Genomic DNA, 22418 nt, shown 5'->3' on the forward strand with positions numbered 1-22418 from the left:
AGAAGCTTTTCCCCAGGGATAAAATGGTTGCCACAAGAGGGCACAGGTTTAAGATGCTAGGGAGTAGGTACAGGGGAGATGTCAGGGGTAAGTTTTTTTACTCAGAGTGGTGAGTGCATGGAATGGGCTGCCGGCAACGGTGGTGGAGGCGAATACAATAGGGTCTTTTAAGAGACTTTTGGACAGGTACATAGAGTTTAGAAAAATAGAGGGCTATGGCTAAGTTCAGTAATTTCTATGGTAAGGATGTGTTCGGCACAACTTTGTGGGCTGAAGGGCCTGTATTGTGCTGAAGGTTTTCTATGTTTCTATATTAAGAAAGTGTATTGTCTCCCAGGTTCTAGGATTCAGGATGTCTCCGGGCAGCTGCAGAGGGTTCTCTGGAGGGAGGATGAGCAGCTAGACATGGTGGTTCACGTTGGTACCAATGACATGGGCAGAAAGGAGGATGAGGTCCTGCGCAGTGAGTATAGGGAGTTAGAGAAGAGGCTGAAAGCAAGACCTCCAAGGTAGTAATCTCTGGATTACTCCCAGTGCCGCGTGCTGGTCAGTGTAGGAATAGGATGATAGTACAAATGAATGAATGGCTGAGGAAACGGAGCATGGGCCAAGGTTTCAGATTCCTTTGTGACTCTTCTGGGAAAGATATGGCCTGTACAAAAAGGAGAGACTACATCCAAAACTGAGGGGATTGATATCCTTGTGGGTGTGTTTGCTGGAGCTGTTGGGGAGGGTTTAAAATAATTTGCAGGGGGATGAGAACTGGAATGATAGAGCTGAGGATGGAGCAGTTGGTATACACGTTGATGCAGTGTGTAATGAAACTGAGAGGAAACACAGGCAGATGATTGGACAAAATTGTTGTCAGTGGGATGACTGGAAGTGTAGCATGCGGACAAGGTCAGAAAGGGAGATGAATACAGGACTGAAGGTGTATTTAAATGCACACAGTGTATGTATAAGATAAATGATCTTGTAGCACAGTTGGAGATCATCAGAAATGATTTTGTGGGCATCGCTGAGTCATGGCTGAAGAAGATCATAGTCGGTAGCTTAACATCCAAGGATACTCATTGTATTGAAAGAATGGGCAGGTAGGCAGAGGGTGTGAGGTGATTGTTGCTAAAAGTTGAAATCAAATTCTTAAAAAGAGGTGACATAGGTTTGGAAGATGTAGAAACCTTGTGGGTAGAGTTAAGAAACTGCAAGGGTAAAAAGAACCTGACGGGAATTATATAGAGGCCTCTGAACAGCAGCCAGGATGTGAGATATCAGTGATAATGGGAGATAGAAAAGGCTTGTTAAAATGGCAATGTTATGACAGTCATGGGATTATCAATATAACAGTTAATAGGGAACCTGCTAAATTAACCTTTAGGAGGCATTGATCATAATATGATAGAATTTACCCTGTCGTTGGAAAGAGAGAAGATAAAGTCCTATCAGTATTACTGTAGAGTGAGGGAATGAGAGAGGAGCTGGCCAAAGTTGATTGGGAGGGTGCATCAGTGATCATAGCAGAACAGCAATTGCTGCAGCTTCTGGGAGCAATTCAGAAGGCACAGGATAGGTGCACACCAAAGATGAAGAAGTGTTCTAGGGGAGTTTGAGGCAACCGTGTCTGACAAGGGAAGTGAATGACAGCATAAAAGCAAAAGAGAGAGCATATAATATAGCAAAAACTCGTGGGAAGTTAGGGGATTGGGAACCTTTTAAAAATCAACAGAACGCAAGTAAAAAGCCACAAAGAGAGAAAAGATGAAATATTAAGGTAAGCTTGCCAATAATGTAAAAGGGGATACAAGAAGTTCTTCAGGTATATAGAGACTTGAAGAGAGGCAAGGGTGGATATCAGGTCACTGGAAAATGACGCTGGAGTAATGGGGAACTAGGAAATGGCCGACAAACATCATAAGTATTTTGCATCAGTCTTCACTATGGAAGACACTAGCAGTATGCCAGAAATCCGTGCATGTTAAGGGACAGAAGTGAGTGGAGTTGTGCTTGCTAAGGAGGAGGTGCTTGGGCAGCTGAAAGGTCTGAAGGTAAATAAATCAGACAGACAATACCCCAGGGTTCTGAAAGAGGTAACTGAAGCATTACTAATGATGGAGTCTATCATTAAGGATGAAGTTTCAGGGTACTTGGAGGCACATAATAAAATAGGACGCATTTGGCATGGTTTTCTGAAGGGAAAATCTTGCCTGACAAATCTGTTTGGATTCTTTGAGGAAATAACAAGCAGGATTGACAAAGGAGAGTCAGTGGATTTTGTTTATTTGGATATTCAGGAAGCCTTTGACGAAGTACTGCACATGAGCCTGCTGAATTAGATAAGAGGCCATGGTATTACATGAAAGGTACTAGCATGGATCGATGATTGGCTGACTGGCAGGAGGTAAAGAATGAGAATAGAGGGGCTTGTACTGGTTGACTGCCGGTGACTAGTGGTGTTCCACAGATGTTGGTATTGGGACTGCTTTTTCATGCTATATGTCAATTTTGTATGACAAAATTGATGACTTTGTGGCCAAGTTTGCAGACAATACAAAGGTAGATGTAGGGGCAGGTAGTGTTGAGGAAGCAGAGCGTCTACAGTAGGACCTGGACAGATTAGCAGAACAGGCAAAGAAGTAGCAGATTGAACAGCATGTAGGAAAGTGTACGGTCATTCTCTTTGGTAGAAGGAATAAAGGCATAAACTATTTTCTAAATGGGGAAAGAATTCAAAAATCAGAGGTGCAAAAGGACTTGGGATTCCTTGTTCAGGATTCCCTAAAGGTTAACTTGCAAGTTGAGTCTGTTGTAAGGCAGGTAAATGCAACGTTAGCATTTATTTCCAGAGACCAAAATATAAGAGCAAGGAGGTAAAGCCAAGGCTTTATAAGGCATTGGTCAGACCACACTTGGAGTGTTGTGAGCAGTTTTGGTCCTCTGTACCTCAGAAGGGATGTGCTGGCAAGGAGAGGATCCAGGGGAGGTTCATGTGAATGATTTCAGGAATGAAAAAGTGAATGTATGAGGAGCGTTTGATAGCTCTCAGCCTGTACTCACTGGAGTTTAGAATAATGAAGGGGTAGCTCATTGAAACCTCTCAAATATTGGAAGGCCTAGATAGAGTGGATGTGGAGAGGTTGTTTCCTAGATTGGCTGAGTCTAGGACAACCTCGAAATAGAGGAATGTTCAATAGATCCATTTTATATCAGAGAAATATACACCATATACAACCTGAAATTCTTGTTCTTCACAGACATCCACAAAAACAGAAGAGTGCCCCAAAGATTGACAATAAAAATGTTAGAACCACAAAGAACCCCCCACTCCCCCTCCCACACACAAGCAGCAGCAAGCCTCCCCTCCCCCACTTCAGCAAAATAAAAAGCATCAGCCTCCAAGCAAACCTTATTAAAGTTCCCAAGAAAGACCATGATCTACAGTACAACAAAAACTTATCGGTCACCCAACAATTTGACAGAGCACAAGCTCTCACACCTCAATAAAGAGATAGAGAGGTGTCAGCCTTTCACAAAGAGACGGGAGACATACACAACACAACTCGCTGATATATGATAATAATGTCTGCCGTATCACTTTCTTTTCCTGACTCGAGAATTGGCAACAAGCTCTCCCCCTCTAATGAGAGAGAGAGAGAGAGAGAGAGAGAGAGAAATTTGCTGAGTACAGAGCCCCTGACAGCTGACCTGCTATCCCCGATGTCTCATTTTCTTCCATGACACTCCAGTCAGCGGCACCAGCCTAGAATTGACTCATCCACAGGACATCCATTTAGAACATAGATGAGGAGAAATTTCTTTAACCACAAGGTGGTGAATCTCTGGAACTCATTGCCATGGAAGGCTGTGGAGTCCAAGTCATTGGGTATATTTAAAGTGGAGGGTGATAGGTTTTTGACTAGTCAGGGCACCAAAGGTTACAGGGCAAAGATGAGAATGGGCTAATAAATGGGCCATGATGGGATGGCAGAGCAGACTCGATGGGCTGAATGGCCTAACTCTGCTCCAATGTTTTCTGATCTTCTTATGGTCTTATTAGCTATCTTCCAGTCCTCCGACACCAATCTGTGGCTAAGGACATTTAAATGCCTCTGCCAGTGTGCTGTGTCTGTAATTCTGCACTAATGTCTCGAAAGGTCAGAGGGAACACTTTGTCAGTGTAGTGAAAAGAATGGGATATCCCTAAAATGGAGCCCTCTCTGCTTCTGGCAGGATGTGTCCCTGGTCGCTGAGTGAAGCTGGGACATACCTTGCAGAGGCTCTGACCACTGCTGCGATATGGGAACACGAGCAGTGGACTGAAGAATAATGTTGTGCTTTGTTGAAAGGCGAACACTGGTTCACTGCAGGCCAGCTGTCCTTGTACAGGGCTAGTGGTCATTTTCAAAGCATAGTCTGGGACAAAATCAATTATCTCTTTGAAACAGGTAGCTTGATCAATGACAACAACAGAGACTGTGAGAAACCGGTCGTTGTTAACTAACCAGTTGTTCATCAAGGAATGCGGGGCACCAGTGAATATCCAGCTGTATAGGTACTTTATAAAAGGATCTCAGCACACCATGCCATGAATCAGGAACCACAGTTTCAAGGTGTTGTGGTGCGGCTGAATGTACTGCAGTGGAAAAGAAAGTGATGCTGAGTAAAAGAGCCACAGCAGTACAGAGTTCTGCAGCACAGGAATTAGCCCTTTAGTCCACCTCGCCCCTACTGGCCGTGACACATGTCTGTGATAATCCCATTTGCTTGCATCGACTGCTACCCAAGTACCTGTGCAAGTGATCATTGTATCAGCCTCCACCACCTCCACTGGCAGCTCGTTCTGGGTAACCACCACCTCTGTGTGAAAAACGTACCCCTCCTATCTCATAGAACATTCCAACCCAGTCCGAGCCCTTCAGCCCACAATGTTGTTCCGACCTTTTAATCTATTCTAAGATCAATCTAACCCTTCCCTCCCACATACCTGTCCATTTTTCTATCATCTGGGTGTCTACCTAAGAGCTTCTTAAAAGCCCCTAATATATTTGCCTCTGCAACTACCCCTGGCAGGGTGCTGTACACTCTCACCTCTGACAATCCTCTGTACTTTCCTCCAATCCATCGTGTTACCTATTTCTGTCCTTTGAAAAGGTCTCTTGCTATCTATTCTATCTATGCCACCTATCATCTTGTATACCTCTACCAAGCCACCACTCATCCTTCTTCATTTCAGACAGAAAAGCCCTAGTTTGCTCAACCTGTCTTCGTAAGACATACCCTCTAGTCCAGGTAGCATCCTAATAGATCTCCTCTGCACTCTCACTGAAGCTTCCTTGATAACATAAGATCATAGGACATGGGAACAGAACTAGGCCATTGAGTCGGCTCTGCCCCTTAACCCCATTCTCAGGCCTTCATCCACAACCTTTGACATCCAGGGCCTGTCAGCCTCCTCTTTAGACACACCCAATGACATGGCCTCCACAGTTGACCATGAGAATAAGTTTCACAGATTCACCACCTTCTGACTAAAGAAATTTGTCCCCATCTCTGTTCTAAAGGGATGTCCTTGTATTCTGATGCTGCGCCATCTGGTCCGAGATTCCACCACAATAGGAAAGATCCTCTCCACTTCCACTCTATCTACGTCTTTCAATATTCGATAAGTTTCAGAAAGATTCCCCCTCATTCTCCTGAACAGGCCAAAAGCCAAAAGCCTCATACTTTAACACTCTCATTCGCAGGATCATTCTAGTCACAGGCAGCCAATCTGAAAAGGCCCCCTTTATTCTCGCTCTTTATCTCCTGCCAGTCAGCCAACCTTTCCTGTAATGCTGTGGACTCTTACCTTGTGAAACAGCCTCAAGTACGGCACCCTGTCAAAGGTCTCTGAAAATCCAAACAAACAAGACCCACGGACTCTCCATTGTCCATCCTGCCTGTTACCTCCTCAAAGAATTCCTACAGACTTGACAGGCAAGGTTTCCCCTTAAGGAAACCATGCTGACTTTGTCCTATTTTATCATGTCTCCAAGTACCTCAAAACCTCATCTGTAACATCTTCCCAATCACTGAAGTTAGACTAACTGGTCTATAAGTTCCTTTCCTCTACCTTCCTTCCCTTCTTGAAGGCCCTGATAAAGAGAAAAAAGGAAGCACGTAGCAGGTATAGGCAGGTAGGAACAAATAAGGTGATTATAGAATGCAAGAAATGCAAGAGAATACTTAAAAAAAAATCAGGAAGGCTAAAAGAAGGCATGAAGTTGCTCTAACAGACAAGGTGAAGGAGAATCCCAAGAGATTCTATATATGTTCAGAGCAAAAGGATTGCAAGGGATAAAATTGGTTCGTGGAAGACTGGGATGGTAATCCCTGTGTGGCGCCAAGCCAGATGGGGATCGTAAATGCATTCTTTGCATTTGTATTTATTCAGGAGACGGATACAGAGTCTTTTGAAGTGAGGCAAAGTGGCATCAACTTCATGGACCCTGTACAGATTACAGAGGAAGAGGTGTTTGCTACCCTGAGGCAAGTCAAGGCCGGCTAATCCCTAGGGCCTAACAAGGTGTTCCCTTGGACCCTTACTGAAACAAATACAGAAATCGCCAGGGCCCTAGCAGAGATAATTAAAACATCCTTAGCAACAGGAGAGGTGCCAGGGGATTGGAGGACAGCCAATGTTGTTCTGCTGTTTAAGAAAGGCTGTAAACCAGGAAATTACAGACCGCTGAGTCTGACATCATTTGTGGGAAAGTTATTGGAAGGTATTCTAAGAGACCTGATATATGAGTATTTAGATAGACATAGACTGACTAAGAATAGTCAACATATCTTAGTGTGTGATAGGTTATGTCTAAGCAATCTTATCAAGGGAGTCGTCAGTCTGGTTTGGCTCCACACACGGATTACCATTCCGGTATTCCAGAGGACCAATTTTGTTATCAATCTTATTAAGGAAGTTACCAGGAATGTGGATGAAGGCAAGGCAGGGGATATTGTCTGCACGGTCTTTGGTAAGGCATTTGACAATGTCCCACATGAGATAAAGGACTAGATAGGGTGGACGTGGAGAGGATGTTTCCTATGTGGGGGTGTTCGGAACTTGAGGGCACAGCCTCAAATTTGAGGGATGACCTTTTAAAACAGAGGTAAGGAGGAATTTTTTTTTTGCCACAGAGTAGTGAATCTGTGGAATGCTCTGCCACAGACTGCGGTGGAGGCCAAGGCCAGGGGTATATTTAAAGCAGAAGTTGAGAGCTTCATGATTGGTCAGGGCATCAAAGGATATGGCGAGAAGAAGGTGTGCAGGGTTGAGTGGGATCTCAGATTAGCTACGATGGAATGGTGGAATATATTCGACGGGCTGAATGGCCAAATTCTACTCCTATGTCTTATGGTTTTACAGTCTTATGGGAGGCAGGTCAAGAAGGTTCAGTCACTCGTTATTCAGGATGAAGCAATAAAGTGGATTAGACATTGTCTGTGAGAGAAGTTACAGAGCGGTAGTAGAGGATTGCCTCTCTGACTGGAGGGCTGTGACTAGAGGCGCGCCGTAGGGATCGATGCTGGGTCTATTGCTATTTTCCATCTATATCAACAGTCTGGATGATAATGTGGTTACCTGGATCAGCAGAGTTGCAGATGTCACCAAGATTGAGGGTGTAGTGGACACTGATGAAGACTATCATGGCTTGCAGAGGGATCTGCATCAGCCGGAAAAATTGGCTGAAAAAGTCAAACGGAACTTAATGCAGACAAGTGCAAGGTTTTGTACTGTGGTAGGGCCAATCAGGTTAGGTCCGACACAGTGAATGGAAGGGCACTGAGGGGTGGTAAAACAAAGGGATCTGGGAATACAGGTACATAGTTTGTTGAAAGTGGTGTCACAGGTGAATAGGGTCATAAGGAAAACTTTTGGCACATTGGCCTTCATAAATCAATGCATCTAGTACAGGAGATAGGATATTATGTTGAAGTTGTATGAGACATTGGTGAGGCCTAATTTGGAATATTGTGTTCAGTTTTGGTCACCTACTTACAGGAAACATTTAAACAAAGTTGAAGGAGTACAGAGAAAATTTACCGGGTCTGGAGAACCTGAGTTATAAGGAAAGATTGAACAGGTTAGGACTATTATTTAGAACATAGAAGATTGAGAGGGGATTTGATAGAGGTACACAAAATTATGAGGGCTATGGATAGGATAAATGCAAGGAGGCATTTTCCATGGTGGTTGGTTGGGCCTACAACCAGAGGTTATGGTTGAAGAGTGAAAGGTCAAAATTTTAATTAAAACATGTGGGGGAACCTCTTCACTCAGAGGGTGGTGAGAGTGTGGAATGAGCTGCCAGCACAAGTGGTGCTTGCGAGCTTGATGTCAATGTTTATGAGAAGTTTGGATAGGTATACGGATGGTACGGGTATGGGGGGCTATTGTCCTGGTGCAGGTCGACGGGACTAGGCAGTTTCAATGGTTTCGGCATGGACTAGGGGGGTCGATAAGCTTGTTTCTGTTCTGTGACCTTATGACTCTATATGCGATTTTCCAGCCGTCTGGAACCGTGCCGAAATCTAGTGATTCCAGGAGGGTCATTGCTGATGCTCCACAATATCTCCAGCCATCTCTTTCAGAATCTTGCACGCAGTCCATCTGGTTCAGGTCTCATCTACCTTCTCACCTTCCAGCTTTCCAAGCACCTTCCCCTAGTAATAGCAACTATATTCCCTTTTGCCCCTCACACTCTTGAGTTCTTGCCCTGACTCCCAGAATGAAGTCTGATGCAAAATACTTACTAAAAATTCCAATCACAAACAAGAGAAAATCTGCAGATGCTGGAAATCCAAGCAACACACACAAAATGTTGGAAGAACTCAACAGGCTAGGCAGCATCTCTGGAAAAAAATTCAGTTGACGTTTCGGGCCGAGACCCTTCATCAGGACTGGAGAAAAAAAGAAGAGAAGTAGATTTAAAAGGTGGGGAGGGTTGGAATTTGGGTCATATACTGTATCCGGTGCTTCCAATGTGGCTTCGGTGAGACCTGATGTAGATTGGGAGCACGCTTCACCAAGTACTTATGTAGATTTACAAGTGGGGGGAGGGTTGGAGTTTGGGTCATATACTGTGTCCGGTGCTCCCAGTGTGGCATCTGTGAGACCTGCTGTAGATTGGGAGCACACTTCACCGAGCACTTACACTGTCCACCAGAAAAAGCGGGATCTCCCAGTGGCCACCCATTTAAATTGCACTTCCCATTCCCATTCCGATATGTCAATCCATGGCCTCCTCTACTGGCGCAATGAGGCTACACTCAGGTTGGAGGAACAACATTTTATCTTCTCTCTGGGTAGCCTCCAACCTGATGGCATGAACTTCGGTTTCTCGAAATTCCGGTCATGGCCCGAACGCCCCTTTATCATTCTCCACCCCCTTTTCCCTGTCTCACTTTATCTCCTTGCCTGTCCATCTCCTCCCTCTAGTGCTCCTCCCCCTTTTCTTTCTCCCATGGCCTTCTGTCCTCCCCGGCTGGATTTCCCCTTCTTCAGCCCTGTATTTCCTTTACCAATCAACTTCCCAGCTCTTTATTCATCCCTCACCCGCCTGGTTTCTCCCTCCCTTCTGCCACCTTTAAAATCTACTCCTCATCCTTTTTTTCTCCAGTCTTCAGTCCAAACTGTCGACTGTACTCTTTTCCATAGATGTTGCTTGGCCTGGTGAGTTCCTGCAGCATTGTGTGTATGTTGCTTAAGTATTCCACATTGTTTTAATAATGAGGCAACCAGAAATGAACACAATATTCTAAGTGTGATCTAATCAGTGTTTTATAGAACTGCATCAATACCCTATCGACTTGCATGGCAACTTTTGGGATCAATGGACATAGGCTCCATAATGCCAAGAATTGTGCCATTAACCCTGTATTCTACTCTGCTTTCAAATTCGACATTCCAAAATAAATTACTTCACAGTTTTCCAGCTTGAACTCCATCTGGCACCCCTCATCCAGCTCTACCTCACGTCAATATCTTGTTGTAACCTACAACAACCCTCCATCTTATCCCAAGACTCCATCAACCTTTGCGTCATCTGTGCATTTTCTACACACCCTTCCACTTCCTCATCAAAGTCCTTTACAAAAATCTCTAAGAATATTGGTTCTGGAACAGATCTCTGTGGAGCACTTGTGTCCCCAGCCTTCAGACAGAATACTGCAAGCTTCTACCTTCATGGGCAAGCCAATTCTGAATCCAGACAGCTCTAGACCCCATATCTTTTGACTTTCTGAATGAATCTACTAGGAGGAACTTTATCAAATGCCTTATTAAAATCTATATACACAGCATCCAGTTTATATCTTCATCAATGAACTTGGTCACATCCTGGAAGAATACAACCAGGCCTGTGAGACAGGAGCTACCTCTCACAAAGCCATGCTGACTATTCCTAATCGGATTGTGTTTCTCCAGATGCTTGTAGATCCTGTCTCTCAGGTCTTCTTCAAGGGGCACCATGGTAGTGTAATGGTTCTTGTGGTCGTTATTACAGCTGGGGAGGGGGGAGGGTCAGAGTTCGGAGTTCAGAGTTCAGTTCTGGCCTCCTGTGTAAGTAGGTTTGTGCGTTCCTCCCCAAGAGTGCATTGATTTCCTCCCAGTGCTCTAGTTTTCCTTCCACAGTCCAAGGATGTGCTGGTTCGTAGGCTAATCGTTCATGGTAAATTGTCCTGTGGTTAGGCTATGGTTAAATCAGTGAGTTGCTGGGCAGCATGACTCGAAGGACCAGAAGGACCTGTTCAGCACTCTATCCCTGAATAAATAACAAACTATATAAATACATTCGGCAAGAGGAAAGACTATCAGGGCTGGGCAGGGTCTTTGATCATGGTGACTGGAGTCCAATTAAATGTGTAAAAGCATTGCAGAGAATTGGAATTGGTTTATTATTGTCATGTGTACAGAGATACAGTGAAAAGCTTGTCTTGCATACTGTTCATACAAATCAAATCGTTGCACAGTTTCTTGAGGTGATTGCGAGGCAGAACAACGACTGAATGCAGAGTCAAGTGTAATAGCTCGAAAGGCAGTGCAGTGCAGCAGAAAACAAGGAGCAAAGCCACAACAATCGTGAGGTCAAGAATCTGTTTTATCGGACCAGGGACAGAAGCAGACTTAAACTGACTTCCAGCATTCTCGTGGGCTGAGAGAACAGACTCTATGGGATGATTGTGGGACATTAGAGCGGGCTTGCAGTTCATTTCCATCTCTTTATTTGCCTCAGTCTTTACTGAGAAGCAGCATTCAAACCAGTCAAGCCACGTTCCAGGGGGCTTGAGCTCATTATTGAGGCCGACATCCCAATGCAGCAAGGATGGAGATCTTAACAGGTTAGACCAGCTGCTTGTCACTTTTTAAGAAGGGAGGAAGGCAACAAAAAGGAAATTATAGGCCAGTTAGCCTAACCTCAGTGGTTGGGAAATTGTTGAAGTCTATTATTAAGGATGAGGTTTCAGGGTACTTGGAGACTAATGACAAAATAAGTCAAGGTCAGCATGGTTTCTGCAAAGGGGAGGTAACACGCAGTGCAGACAAAGGACAGGCAGTGGATGTACTTGGATTTTCAGAAGGCATTTGATAAAGTGCCTTACATGAGGCAGCTTAACAAGATAAAATATTATGGTGTTACAGGAAAGACACTGGCATGGATAGAGGAATGGCTGACAGGCAGGAGGTGGTGAGTGGGAATAAAAGGGGCCTTTTCTGGTTGGCTGCTAGAGACTAGTGGTGTTTCTCAGGGATCAGTATTGGGAACACTGCTTTTCTCATTGTTTAGCAATGATTTAGATAGTGGTATTGATGGCTTTGTAGCAAGGTTTGCAGATAATATGAAGATAGGTGGAGGGGTAGGTAGTACTGAGGAAGCAATGCGATTGTAGCAGGACTTACACTAATTGGAAGAATGGGAAAAAAAAGTGGCAGATGGAATACAGTGTTGGGAAATGTATGATAATACATTTAGGTTAAAGGAACAAGAGTGCAGACTATTATCTAAATGGGGAGAAGGTTCAAACATTAGAGGTACAGAGGGACTTAGGAGTCCTTGTGCAAGACTCCCAGCAGGTTAATTTACAGGTTGAATCTATGGTAAAGAAGGCAAATGCTGTGTTAGTATTTATTTCAAGGGGAATAGAATATAAAAGCAAGGAAATAATGCTGAGGCTTTATAAGATACTAGTCAGGCCGTACGGAGTATGGTCAACAGTTCTAGGCTCCATATCTCAGAAACGATGTGTTGTTATTGGAGAGAGTCCAAAGGAGGTTTACAAGGATGATCCCAGGAATGAAATGGTTAACATGTGAGGAGCATTTGGCAGCTTTGGACCTGTACTCACTGCAACTTAGAAGAATGCGTGGGGATGTCATTGAAACCTACCGAATGTTGAAAGAACTAGATAGGGTGGATGTGGAGAGGATGTTTCCTATGGTGAGAGTATTCAGAACCAGAGGGCAGAGTCTCAAAACTGAGGAGTGACCTTTCAGAACAGAAGCAAAGAGGAATCTTTTTAGCCAGAGAATGGTAAATCTGTGGAATGCTCTGCCAGAGGCTGCGGTGGAGTCCAAGTCCATGGGTATATTTAAAGTGGAATTTGATAGTTTCCTGATCGGTCACGGCATCAAAGGACATGGCAAGAAGGCAGATGTATGGGGTTGAGTGGGATCCGGGATCAGTCATAAGGAAATGGCAGAGCAGACTTGATGGGCCGAATGGCCTAATTCTGCCACTATGTCCTGTGGTCAGATCAGGCGTCAGGCTGAATTCTCCATGCTTTCTCAGTTGATGTAAGCAAGAGCAGTTTCTGAGAAGAACAGTTCTCCCTGGTATATTGATGAAAAAGAAACAGAATCAACAATCATTAATCTTTTATCTATAAATGGAGACTTAGTGACTTTATAATGTCAACTACTCCGCAAGCTACACCTTGGGAGCAGAAGAATCTGGAGCATCCTGTGAGTTAGAGGATGGAAATACAACCTAAATTGCTGTCTCTTTTCCTGTTTTTTCTACTTTCTGTTTTATTCCTTATTTATTTCCCTCCTTTCTTCTACAGCCTGTCCCACACAAGTTCCCTTCTTGTCTTTCACTCTAGTGTTCTGAGCCAACTAATGATTTCCCATGTTGAATTGCCAAAATCCCCAGGGTCATTCCATCTTGTTGAAAAGGTTAAGTAATCTGCGCTTGCCTTTAATGTGATAATTAGTGATAAAATAAATGGCAATTAAGCTGCTGCACTGGGCTTGGTTAACTCAGATGTCTAGAGGAAGGTTTTATGTGAATTGAAACATTCAACATCATTGCATTCAGCAAAATCTGAGATACATTTAGAGTGTGGTATACATTGACGTCACATTACATAATTCTAAATCAACCTTAACTATCAGCCTTTAAAGCTGGGAAGTTGGCTGGCACAAGATGTCATTCGTTTGGGCAGGTATAAGGGTAGAAATGATTCAGAGCAACATGTGCCAAGCTCAGGCAAATGGGACCAGTTCATCTAAGAAACTTGGATAGTACAATGAGTTGGGCTGAAGGGATTGTTTTATGTACTCTGTTTTCCATAGTCTAGGGCTTTGAAAGACTACTTCAGTACAAACTGTAGAAATGTAAATCTGATTGAAAAGCTTCATAGCAGGGGTTGTGGTAAAAGTTAACATGCTTGGAGGTCTTTGGAGGGAAGAGGGCTATTTGGGAACTGGCATTAGTTTGCAGAAACAGGGAAGCTCAGAGATTCTTTAATTGAGGATATCAGTAAACGCAAGGACCAGGGAGGATAGGCAAGTGATGACAAGGCTGAGGGGAATGAACAAGGACAAAGTGTGCGTGGGCTTGATCGGCATCTATGTTTATCCTGTTGGGCCAGGGAAAGGACTCTGTAACAAAAATCTCTCGAAGACCATGCTTGTTGCGGGGGGTGCGGGGGGTGGGGGACAGAGGACAGGAGTGGAAGAACAACTGTCTCTCAAGGACTGTGAGGTAATGTAGCAGCTCTGTAAAATGCTAATTAGATCACACTCGGAGTATTGTGCTCAGTTCTGATTTCCATATTATAGGAAAGACTAAAGGTGCAGCGATTTACCAGGATGCTGGCTGGGTTAGAAAGTATGTCTTATGAAAAAAGTTTTTCTTTGGAATGAAGAAAGATGAGAGGTGACTTTATGGAGATGTATAAGATTCTCAGAAGAATAGATCGAGTGGATAGCCAGCACCTTTTTCCCGGGTGGCAATACAGAGTACCAGGGAGCATCTATTTAAGGTGAGTGGAGGGAAGTTTAGAGCAGATATCATAGGTAGGTTTTTTACACAGAGAGTGTGGGTGCTGGAACACACGGCAGTGATAGGTGGTAGAGACTAACAGACATTTAAGAGGCTCTTAATTAGCCTCTTGAAAGTAAGAAAAATGGAATGCTATGGGCTCATAGGAGGGAAGAGTTAGATTGATAGTGGAGTAGGTTTATATACAGTAGGTCAGTTTAACATAGTGAGCTGAATACTTTGCTGCATTATTCTATGTTGTATGTCTAACGTTCTCTAATGGAACACTTTACACCCCATCGCCACTCACTGTATTATATCCTAGTGGGGATCAGTCTGCTTCTCTGTCTCAGAATCTAAACAGCTGCAGTCATAGTTTATCCTGTTAACATAGTCACAGGAAAGTACAGCACAGAAACAAACCATTCAGCCCATCTAGTCTGTGCTGAACCAATTAAACTGTCTACTCCCATCAGCCTGCACTAGGACCATACCCCTCCATGTCCCTTCTATCCATGTACTCATCCAAACATCTCTTAGCCATTGAAATCGAGCTCACATCTACCATTTGCACTGGCAGCTCATTCCACACTTTCACAACTCTCTGAGTGAAGAAGTTTCCTCTCATGTTCTCCTTAAACATTTCACCTTTCACCCTTAACCAATAACCTCTGGTTGTAGTCCCAATAACCTCAGTGGAAACAGCCTGCTTGCATTTACTCTATCTGTACCCCTCATAATTTTGTATACTTCTCTCAAATCTCTCTGTCTTCTATGTTCCAAGGAATACAGTCCTAACCTATTCAATTTTTCCTTATAACTCAGGTCCTCCGGACCCAGTAACATCCTTGTAAATTTCCCCTGTACTATTTCAACCTTATTTACATCTTTCCTGTAGGAAGGTGATCAAAACTGCACACAATACTCCAAATTAGGCCTCCAAATTATGTCTTATACAACTTCAACATAACATTCCATCTCCTGTACTTTGATTTATGAAGGCCAAGATGCCAAAAGCTTTCTTTACAACTCTGTCTACCTGTGATGCCACTTTCAGCAAATTATGGACCTGTATTCCCAGATCCTTTGCTCCACCGCACTCCTCAGTGCCCTGCCCTCGCTGGTCCCAACAAAGTGCAACACCTCATACTTAATCTCTTCAGAACACCAGAATCCTCAATGTATTTATTTCCCATTCTCAAACCTGTCCTTCAAATCCTGTTACCCCATGAAAAGGTCGTTGACTTGTGTTCCAGAGGTGGCAAAAACTTTCAGCCCTGAGAGAACAGAACTCTGTCTTCACCCCATCAACATCACCCCATTGTACACTATCCTGACCCAAACGCTCACCGTGACCATGGTGTGCAGGGTTCTGGGCCCAACCATGTAATGCTGCCTGTTTCTTCTCTCCCTCCTTCCGTATCCGCTACCCTCCTTGTCTCAGCCAGCTGCAGCAGACCATGCTCGTCCTTATTCTTCCTCCTCCATCTCCCTCTCCCACTCCCTCTTCCCTTTCCTTTTCTCTCCCAACCCCTCTACCTCCCCCTCCCCCTGCCCCATTCCTTTTCTCTTTCACCCCCTCTACCTCTTCCTGTCCACTCTCCTCCCTCCCTTTCTTTCTCTCACTTGCTTCCTCTACCGCCCCTTCTCTCAGTCTCCCCTCCCTTCTCTCTCTCTCTCTCCTCCTCTTCTATTCCTCTCTTTCCCTCTGCCCCTCCCCTGCCTATCTCCCTCCCCTTCCCCCTCCCAATCACAGAAACATAGAAAACCTACAGCACAATACAGGCCCTTTGGCCACAAATCTGTGCCGAACATGTCCTTACCTTAGAACTACCTAGGCTTTACCCATAGCCCTCTATTTTTCTAAGCTCCATGTATCCATCCAGGAGTCTCTTAAAAGACCCTATCGTTTCCGCCTCCACCACCGTCACTGGCAGCCCATTCCACACACTCACCACTCTCTGTGTTAAACATTCCTCTTTCCTTGACATCTCCTCCGTACCTACTTCCAAGCACCTTAAAGCTATGCCCCCAAGTGCTAGCCATTTCAGCCCTGGGAAAAAGCCTCCAACTATCCAGACGATCAATGCCTCTCGTCATCTTATACATCTCTATTCCTTTCTCCCTGTGGACTTCATTGCATGTAACTCCTTCCCATGTACTCACGTTGGGAATTGAGATGCAGCCAAGCTGAGGCATAGCAAGGACGCTGGTGAATGCTTGTATCAGACAGCATTAATATTCTCATTCTCTCTGAAGCACAGACGTCAGGCTGAGCCGGTAGTACAGTTATAAGTCACAACTCAACAATCCACTGGAGGCCTTTGCAAGAGATTAATTGCACTAGTGTAGTGAGCCTACTTTCAGAAGGAAACAACTGAATTTTTGGAAGGTATTTATTGAAGCTGCCCACGTCAGTCATTAAGCCATAAACATGATGAATTATTTAATAAATACCTCAGCAGGAAGGATTCGGAATGTGACGTAGATTGCCGGATTGGAATGTGATTGAACCCCAGACCCTGGTTTTCTTCAGGTGTATGAGAGCGGGAGCAAGTTGGACCAGTTTGTGACCCGATTCTTGTTGAAGGAAACAGCCAGTCAAATCCAGTCGCTCTTGACCTCTGTGGAAAGTGCAGTGGATGCCATTGATGACCAGACGAGAGGGTGGGTATGCCTCTTATGCCTTCGTCCTATATGATAAACTTTTGCCAGGACACAACCATGTTCCTTTGCAGCTGTCAGTCTAAGCAAGACACTAGCTAAGACTGCGTCTGATGGTCCTGCTGGCTTTCACACTGACAGAACCATCAGGGAGGCTGCAAACTTCAATAAAGGGCCGGGGGCACATGCTGGAATCGACACTCAATGCCTTAGAAAGGACACCTTCAAGAGATCAAACATCTCTGGCTGCTTAATAACTATTGATAATGACCTACCCCGTGCTTGCTATCTGCATGACCTCCTCCACCAGCACTCACCCCTCCTCCCTCTCGGCCTGTTTAGAAACAATCTGAGGGGTAAGCCTTTCACACAGAGGGTGGTGGATTGTCAGAGGGAGGTTCCAGTTACAATGTCTGAAAGGCACATGGACAGGCCCCTGGATAGGAGAGGAGTGCAGTGATAAGGTCACCTGTAGAGAAGTGAGGGGGGAGTCCTTGCTGCCCTTCTCAGGACAAGCCTCCACCTTCACTGACCTCAAGTGGTGACTGTCTCCTACAGTCAGACAGCCACTCTCCTGCAGTATGGCAGTGGCGAGCAGTCAGGTGGAGGCTAGGCCAGACACACCTAGGAGTCTGTCTCACACCTCGGCAGCCGTTCAGTCTCAGTCAGCAGAGGGGCCGAACGGCCCAGCCCTGTTCCCGGGCTCCAGGGTCTCGTCACAGGCTCAACTCAGAAATGCAGCTATGGCTCACAGGAAGTGCAGCCATTGTGGGTCAGGAAACGTGCTGATGTGGGTAGAGTGAGGTAAATGTCATACATTGATGGTATGGGATGAGAAACAGGGAGCAGCTCTAACAGCAGTGTTAGGGCACAACTACACACACACAGACACACAGACACACACACAGACATACACACACACACACACACAGATACACACACACACAGACATACACACACAGATACACACACACAGACACACACACACACACACACAGACACACACACACAGATACACACACACACACAGACACACACACAGACATACACACACAGACACACACACACACACACAGACATACACACACACACACAGACACACACACACAGATACACACACACACAGACACACACACAGACACACACACAGACACACACACACAGACACACACACACAGATACACACACAGACACACACACACACACACACACACACACAGACGCACACACACACACACAGATACACACACATGTACACATACACACATATACACAGACATGCACACACACATACACACAGAAACACAGACACACACACATACATACAGACACATATATACACACACAAACACTAAACAACACAGAGTTACACACACACACACACACACACACACACACACACACACACACACAGTAGGCAGTTCCTTTCCCCCCGAGCAGAGAAGGAGAGGGTGGATTGTCTCATTGTGGCTTGGAACTGGAGTAGCTGGATGACGAATTTCCCTCCATGTTTTATCTCGCTGTCTGATCAGCTGTATCTTCATGAAGATGGATCTCTTGGTGCTACAGTGCTGGTGGAGTGCTGACATCCTCTTCCTTTTGCTCTGTTACACTGGGATTCAGTCAGTGATGGACTGAGTGACTGCCCGTGGAATATTGACTCCTTGCTGAGACTAGAGCTTAAACAAAATTGTGCATCTGGCTTCCAGAATGGTGGTGTGGAGGGGAAGGGGACGGGGAGGCTGATGAGAAGGAGGGGCCTGGGCTTCATAGCAGGGACCTTTGACTGGAAGTTCAGACTCACATGCTGGCAAAGAGTGAGGCAGCCCCTGGTTAGGTGAAGCCAGCTGGGTCCCCCTCCATTTATCCTCACATCTAGGCAAGCTGGTCTTAATGTGCTGTTGCCCTGGAACCAGCACCAGAGGTTCTGTTGTGTCTTCCTTTCCCAGGACACTCCAGTCTTCCTGCACCCCAATTTGAGACACCAGCAATCAAGCGTAGGGAGATGCAGTACAGACACAGGCCCTCTGGCTCAGAGTTTGTGCTGACACTGACTCCAATCAAACATAATCCCACCGGTAACCCTCCTCACAATCCCATCAACTACACCCCTCCACACCACCCCAAGTTCTACCCTTACCCACACACTGGAGGCAATTTCTGAGAGCATTTATCCCACCGATCCACAGATAGTTAGCAGGTCAGAGGAGCCCCACACAGTCAAAGTGAGAAGGTCTCCGTGTGCAATATCTCCTCCTTCGAGAGCCTGTGACGCGAGGCCTCCCAGGCAGTGCACTTAACCAAGGTGTGGTTGATGCTATTTGTTCTCTGGCTGCACAGAAGTTCCCTTCCGGTGAGTGGCTGGATGTTGAGGAGTGAGTAATGGGCTATCGTCTCTCACAGGTTCTACGACAGCACAGTGAGCCGGGCAATGGTGGGAAACTGGTACAACAGGCAGTCTCCAGCCATCCCAGCAAACAACAAGCCGACAGCGAGGGACAAGAAACTGAAGACCGACCTGGGTACGTTCCGGCTGGCACAGAGGAGCAGGAATTGTAAGCTGGGAGAATCCAGGACATGCACTGGGCTGAGTGTCAATGGAATTGGGTAATGGGGATGGCAGAGAGAGACGGATAATTTGAAGTCACAGAGCCATGGTCAATTGTGAATCGCTGTGCAGTAGGGAAGGTATTGGGAGGCAAGTCTAAAAAGCAGGACGTCAGGGGAAAATGGTATCTAACTAGTTTGATTGAATCTTTTGAAGAGGCATCAGCAGGTATTAATGATGATTTTATCCACATACACGAATGAGATCCTTGATAAGGTCCAAAGGTTTAGGATCTGAGACAAGTTAGCTAATTGGATCACAATGTTGTACCTGCCCTTTATCCTGCTCTATTCTGTCTAACTCTTCCCTCGCACATAGCCCTCCATTTTTCTGTCAGCCATATCCCTATCTGGGTTACGTAGAAGCATTTAATGTTTCTGCCTCTACCACCAGCTCTAGCAGTGTGCTCCACACACCCACCACTCTCTGTGTAAAGAAAAACCCACCTCTGACATTCCCCCACCTATTCCAGACCCATCTTGGTCCAACTGCCTGGCCTGCATCATGGACTGTCCTGCAGTTCCACAGAGCTCCAGTCCACATGGAATCCTTTGACCCTCTCTGCAGCTTCACACTACAGTCGATCTCAGTGCCTTCCTGTTCCCCCAATCCCACTGAAACATGCCTCTCTCCCATTGCTCCCCGTTGCTGATAAGGTCGAGCAATTACCTTCCTGAGGCTGAAGAACAATAACTTAACCCCTCTTCGCCAACTTCCCTTCCACGGCACTGTCCCATCTCTCGAAACTTTCCCCCCCAGCATCCTGACCCTCTTCACCATCTCCCTCCTTTGACCATTAACTGAATATCCCCCTCCATCAGCACCCCGTTCCCAATGCCCTCCACTGCCACCCACTGCCACAACTCCCACTGTCTCCAATTCACCCAGTATCGGCAAACATTTAACCTTTTCCCAGCACCCTCCGTTGTACCAACCCCGTCACCACAAACCCCATCCTTCCCAAATATCTGGAGCCCGGACATTCCACAAGCTTTCCTGACACTCATTTGTCCCCCCGCTCCAATATCACTCCATCCTCCCCAACTCATATGACCCCAGTACAGTGCCCCTGACCCTTCCTGAGACCCCTGTGAGGATATTCTCACCTCAGTTCCCACCCTGCTCCCATTCCCCTCACTTGCTAGTCCTCAAGTGAGGACCCCACTGCAGCCAGAGCAGAGATTATGCTGCTTTCTTCTGTTGTGTATTCTCCATTCTCTGCTTCAGGTGTTGCCCATGCCCCCTCCGCTAGGAAATCCACTCACCGGGCGACTGCTTTGTTCATCCCTTCTGTTGAACATTAGAATTCTCTTCAGCATTCCAGGTCACACCTCTCTGAACTCTCTGCCCTTGGTCTGCTAACTTGTCCTAATGACCATCTACCCCATGCCCCTCAAGATCTGATAAACTCCAATAGTATCACCACTCAGTCTCCCTTGCTGCAGGGAAAACAGTCCCAGCCTACCCGGTCTCTTGTTATAACTCCAGACCCCAGTGCCAGCAACATCCCAGTGAATTGTTCGCTGATCTCCGTGTCCGTGTGGGTGGTTCTTTGCCACAGCTGTACGGCAGTGAGAGCACCATGTTCAGGAGAGGAGGAAACAGAATGTACATGCTCACTGAATTAAACATCTGCTTCAGCAATGACGCTTCTTCTACAGTTAACAAATGTAATATATTTACAATTCATAGCTGGATGAATCTACCTTGACTTTAAATGAAACCCGAAGTCATTCCATGTAATAGAGTCTGACTCTGCCAGTGAATACCTAGAGAGCCGGTTACATTGGTTTCTGTCCACAGACGGATAGTATGTCTGCAAAGAGGCCTAATGCGAATGGAAAAGTGTAAATTTTAAGTGCTAGCACTTATAATCTGGATATTATTGAATCAGCAGAACACACTGCATGTTTTATGAATTACATTTTATAAGGCTCTCTCTGCCTCAGAGTGTAACCAAATATAACATCTGAATCAGAACCAGGCAGATATTCTGCTTTTCAATGTGATCAAGGCTGATCTCACTGTAACCTCTACCCTCACTGACCTTTGGCATTGCTGTAGAAATATTCAAAAACCCTGTCAGTATCACCAGTTAAGGGTGGGAGTGCCAAAGGCTCAAAAATCTCAAAGGATCTCTAAGGGATTCTTATTTTTAAACAGTAATGCCCCGATTCCAAACACTCTTCTGAAGGAACGACCTTCTCTGTATTCTCCTTGTCAAGACCACTTGGGATTTTATTTCTGTGAAGCTTTGCTCAGTTCTTCTTCTGTCGTTTGACATTATATTAGAAGGGAATAGGTCAGAGGTTGTAGACACAGTGGCTTCAGTTTCATGTCAGTCTATCCTAAACAGTTACCACATCATTAATTGGGAGTCATTATAACGGGAAGGCGTTGAGCATTGGAGTTGGGAAGTTATGTTGCAGAGATTGGTGAGGCCACACGTAGAGTATCATGTATGGGTTTGGTTATCCTGTTGTAGGAAATTATTAATCTAGAAAGAGTGCAGAAAAGGTTTACCGGTTGTTGCCTGGACTTGAGGTGCTGGAGTTACAAGGAGACGTTGTCTAGACTAGATCTTTATGCTCCAGAATGTACGAGATATATGATCATGAGGGACATAAACAGGGTGAATGCACAACTTCTTCCGTGGGAAGGGATGTTAGAAACAAGAGGGCATTGGTTTTAAATCAGATGTGGAAGATTTGAAAGGCACGTCAGAGGCAGCAGCTACGTGCAAAGGTTGGTGTGTTCTTGGACTGAGCTGCCAGAAATAGTGACACACATAAAAAACGCTGGTGAACGCAGCAGGCCAGGCAGCATCTCTAGGAAGAGGTACAGTC

At 45.4% G+C, this 22418-nt stretch overlaps 1 protein-coding gene across 1 annotated transcript in view; it reads left to right on the forward strand.

The window, feature by feature from the left end:
- Positions 1-22418, forward strand: part of necab2 (N-terminal EF-hand calcium binding protein 2) — a 101069-nt gene that overhangs the window by 50322 nt on the left and 28329 nt on the right. Inside the window, exons 6-7 of the mRNA XM_063067336.1 lie at positions 16837-16967; positions 19368-19486. Of these exons, the coding sequence (XP_062923406.1) occupies positions 16837-16967; positions 19368-19486 (250 nt within the window). The remainder of the gene's footprint in view (positions 1-16836; positions 16968-19367; positions 19487-22418) is intronic.

Source organism: Mobula hypostoma, chromosome 14 (assembly GCF_963921235.1).
Source record: "Mobula hypostoma chromosome 14, sMobHyp1.1, whole genome shotgun sequence".
NCBI classification, from domain to species: domain Eukaryota; kingdom Metazoa; phylum Chordata; class Chondrichthyes; order Myliobatiformes; family Myliobatidae; genus Mobula; species Mobula hypostoma.